General features: G+C 45.4%; 1 protein-coding gene across 1 annotated transcript; it reads right to left on the reverse strand.

The window, feature by feature from the left end:
• Positions 1 to 218: 218 nt before the first annotated feature.
• Positions 219 to 1,974, reverse strand: LOC118432793. Its single transcript, XM_035844413.1, has 4 exons — positions 1,945 to 1,974; positions 1,510 to 1,698; positions 679 to 891; positions 219 to 485 (listed from the first exon to the last, which is right to left on the reverse strand). The coding sequence occupies exons 1-4, from the start codon at positions 1,972 to 1,974 to the stop codon at positions 264 to 266; spliced, it is 654 nt and encodes a 217-aa protein (XP_035700306.1). The 3' UTR covers positions 219 to 263.
• Between the last annotated feature and the right edge of the window lie 714 nt (positions 1,975 to 2,688).

Consider the following 2,688-nt stretch of genomic DNA (forward strand, 5'->3'; position numbering starts at 1 on the left):
GTTTTATCACAAGAAAGGTTATTGCATGAAAACACATAATACAGGTTCTGTATACTTGACAAAAAGTAACAATGATACAGGTATCAAAGCATGTTTCATTTCTTTCAAGTAGGATAGTTGATATCAATAACGTTTGTTAATAGCATTAGTAATTGGTAACAGTAGTAGTAGGACTGAAAATGTGTTCTCAATTAAGGCACACATTAAAGGGCTACATAAGCATTGGTCTTATCAAGGAGGGTACATCTGCTTGGAGATAACTCTCATATCACATAATGTATTGGGTAAGTCAGTAACTCTGGCTTCTTGACGAGGAGTTGCATGGCGTCAGCCAGCTTCCTGATCATGGCCTCCCGCGTGTCGCCGTAAGTGTGCAGGTACACGAAGTGATTTCCCGCGCTGCCGGCGAAACTGGTGACGTCATCGTCAGGACCAGCCACCGTGAGTCTGAAGGCGACGTCAGGATCCTGCTTCAGCTTTTCGATCTGCGGATCAGGATTAAGAAAGTCGATTTTTACTTGTGATGTAAGAGATGTTGAATAGTAACAAGCTGTCCAGAACATGAGATATCAAAAACGACAGTTCTGCTGCATTACCGCAACAAGCCGCTAGGAAAACACACACCCCCATTGGAACCTGTCCTTACTTACTTGGGGCAATGTTGTTTCTTTTAATTACCTGGTCAAAATCAACCAAGTTGCCCGGCCTGTCCAGAACGCGGAACCGGATAGGGTACGATATCCCATACCTCCCTGTTTCCGTAGGGAGGACTGGTCGGATACCGAGGCCAGCAGTCAGGTACACATAGTCCTGGGTAACGTTGGTGTGGCTCGCCTTGTAGATGGTAGAGAGTTGCTTCGATCCCCGTGCATTCACTTCACATATCTTCAACTGAGGGAATAAGAAAGTAGTTTGCTGAAAGCAACTTATGACACAGTCATAATTGTCGCAGAATTTCCCGGACAAGCAGGCTGTGACCAAATCAGCCCACCGACTAGGATGAAAGAAATCTGTACTTTTCTGAATTCTGTATGAAGCATGCACGGCTATCAAAGAACGTCCTCAGTTTGCGCGTACGACAATCGTGCGACAATCGTGTGACAATCGTGTGACAATCGCACGACGACCATGCGACATTATAGTTAGTCTAGATCTATATTACTTAATTTACCCATGTAGTACTTCTGATAGCAACGTAACAGAACAGCATATTCTGTTTTGGCATTCTCTCCAGGCTGTCTGTGTGCATGTTTGTGTCTATGTGTCTGTATATTTGTTTATATTTGTGGGGGTATGTGTGTGTGTGTGTGTGCGTGTGTGTGTGTATGTGTATGTGTGTGTATGTGTGTGTGTGTGTGTGTGTGTGTATGTGTTTGTATGTGTGTGTGTGTATGTGTGCGTGTGTGTTTGTGTTTGTATGTGTGTGTGTGAGCTTGTGTGTGTATGTATGTGTGTCTGTGTGCGTGTGTGTGTGTGTGTTTGTGTGTGTGTGAAAGAGGTATGATATACCTGTCCATCCTTCATCTTGAACACCTCGATGTTGGTGAAGCCGTGGTTGAAGCCCAACCGAATCATCCTGTCCATCACGCCGTCATACACCGCATACATGCGCGCCTGCACGTCCTCCGGTTCAGAGCTCGGAGAGATGCAGGTGGTAAACTTGGCGTCCAGATCATCGAAACGGGTCTGGTCAGTTATCTGGGGGAGAAAATGATAGTTTGAAAAATGATAATAATCAGAAATTAGTGACTGAATCGCGATTCTAGCAAGCCTTCAAAAGTCCCGGTCACTGCATGCCTGATCACCAGACCCTATTAGGCTAACGGCACATTTCCAAACCGTGTAACGAAATAACATTTCCAAACCGAGGCCCGGTCGGGCTGTCGAACTATTGTCTGTGATTAAAGGTAGGTCCATAGTATGATATAAAAGACAACATATTACACAAGACGTAAAGAGGATAGCCGTGGTCATCATTTGTGTATGTTTTTGCATATACATTTTGTATTTTCTGTTTCCACAAACAGCCCGGTCAGGCCCCGGTTTGGAAATGTGATTTCGTGGCTTTTGTTTGTTTCAATCTTTCTTCTTTCTCAACGGCAATCGGTCCCAAAGTCTACAAAGAAGTGTTCCGTGGAACCATGAACAGTGCGAGTTAAATCTTGCACGCTGTGGCGAATCTGACTTTTGCTAAACCTCAACTTACCGGCAAATGCACGACCCTCTTGTCCACAACGCACCCGTCAACTGTAAATGCGGCCACAGCATCCAGATACGGTTCTACGATGGCGACATCACGCAGGGCGAGCGGGTACTTTTCCACGTCCAGGTACCGCTCAAAGAAATCCCTTGATAAAAGAACACATCAGAAACATTGACATGTGGCTTTGCGCTTCTGCTACGCTACTGTCCTATTTGGAAAAAGGGTACGTTTACGAGCTGTTTCACTGTACTCTCAGGCCTGAGCCCTAAGCAGCCCCATAGGACACTCTACAGCTACTGGGCTATTTTTTGGGCATGGCCGGGCCCATGGATTTTTTTAAACTCACAGTTACAATCAACCCGGGACCCGGCAAGAACCGGAAACAAGGCCTTTTTTGCTTTTCCACATTCCACAAATGGAATCTGCTCACCTAAAGAATGCGGCACCAGGTGCTGGTAAAAAGTAGGGATTTTTATCTGCCATGC

Source organism: Branchiostoma floridae, chromosome 16 (assembly GCF_000003815.2).
Source record: "Branchiostoma floridae strain S238N-H82 chromosome 16, Bfl_VNyyK, whole genome shotgun sequence".
NCBI lineage: Eukaryota > Metazoa > Chordata > Leptocardii > Amphioxiformes > Branchiostomatidae > Branchiostoma > Branchiostoma floridae.

Bases quoted from the DNA above. Each gene is read 5' to 3' on its own strand.
- LOC118432793 (XM_035844413.1), bottom strand. From the start codon at position 1,974: ATGACCACGGCTATCCTCTTTACGTCTTGT. The intron at 1,699-1,944 runs GTAATATGTTGT...TTTCTCCCCCAG, and splicing joins CTATCCTCTTTACGTCTTGT to ATAACTGACCAGACCCGTTT. The intron at 486-678 runs GTAATTAAAAGA...CCTGATCCGCAG, and splicing joins ACTTGGTTGATTTTGACCAG to ATCGAAAAGCTGAAGCAGGA.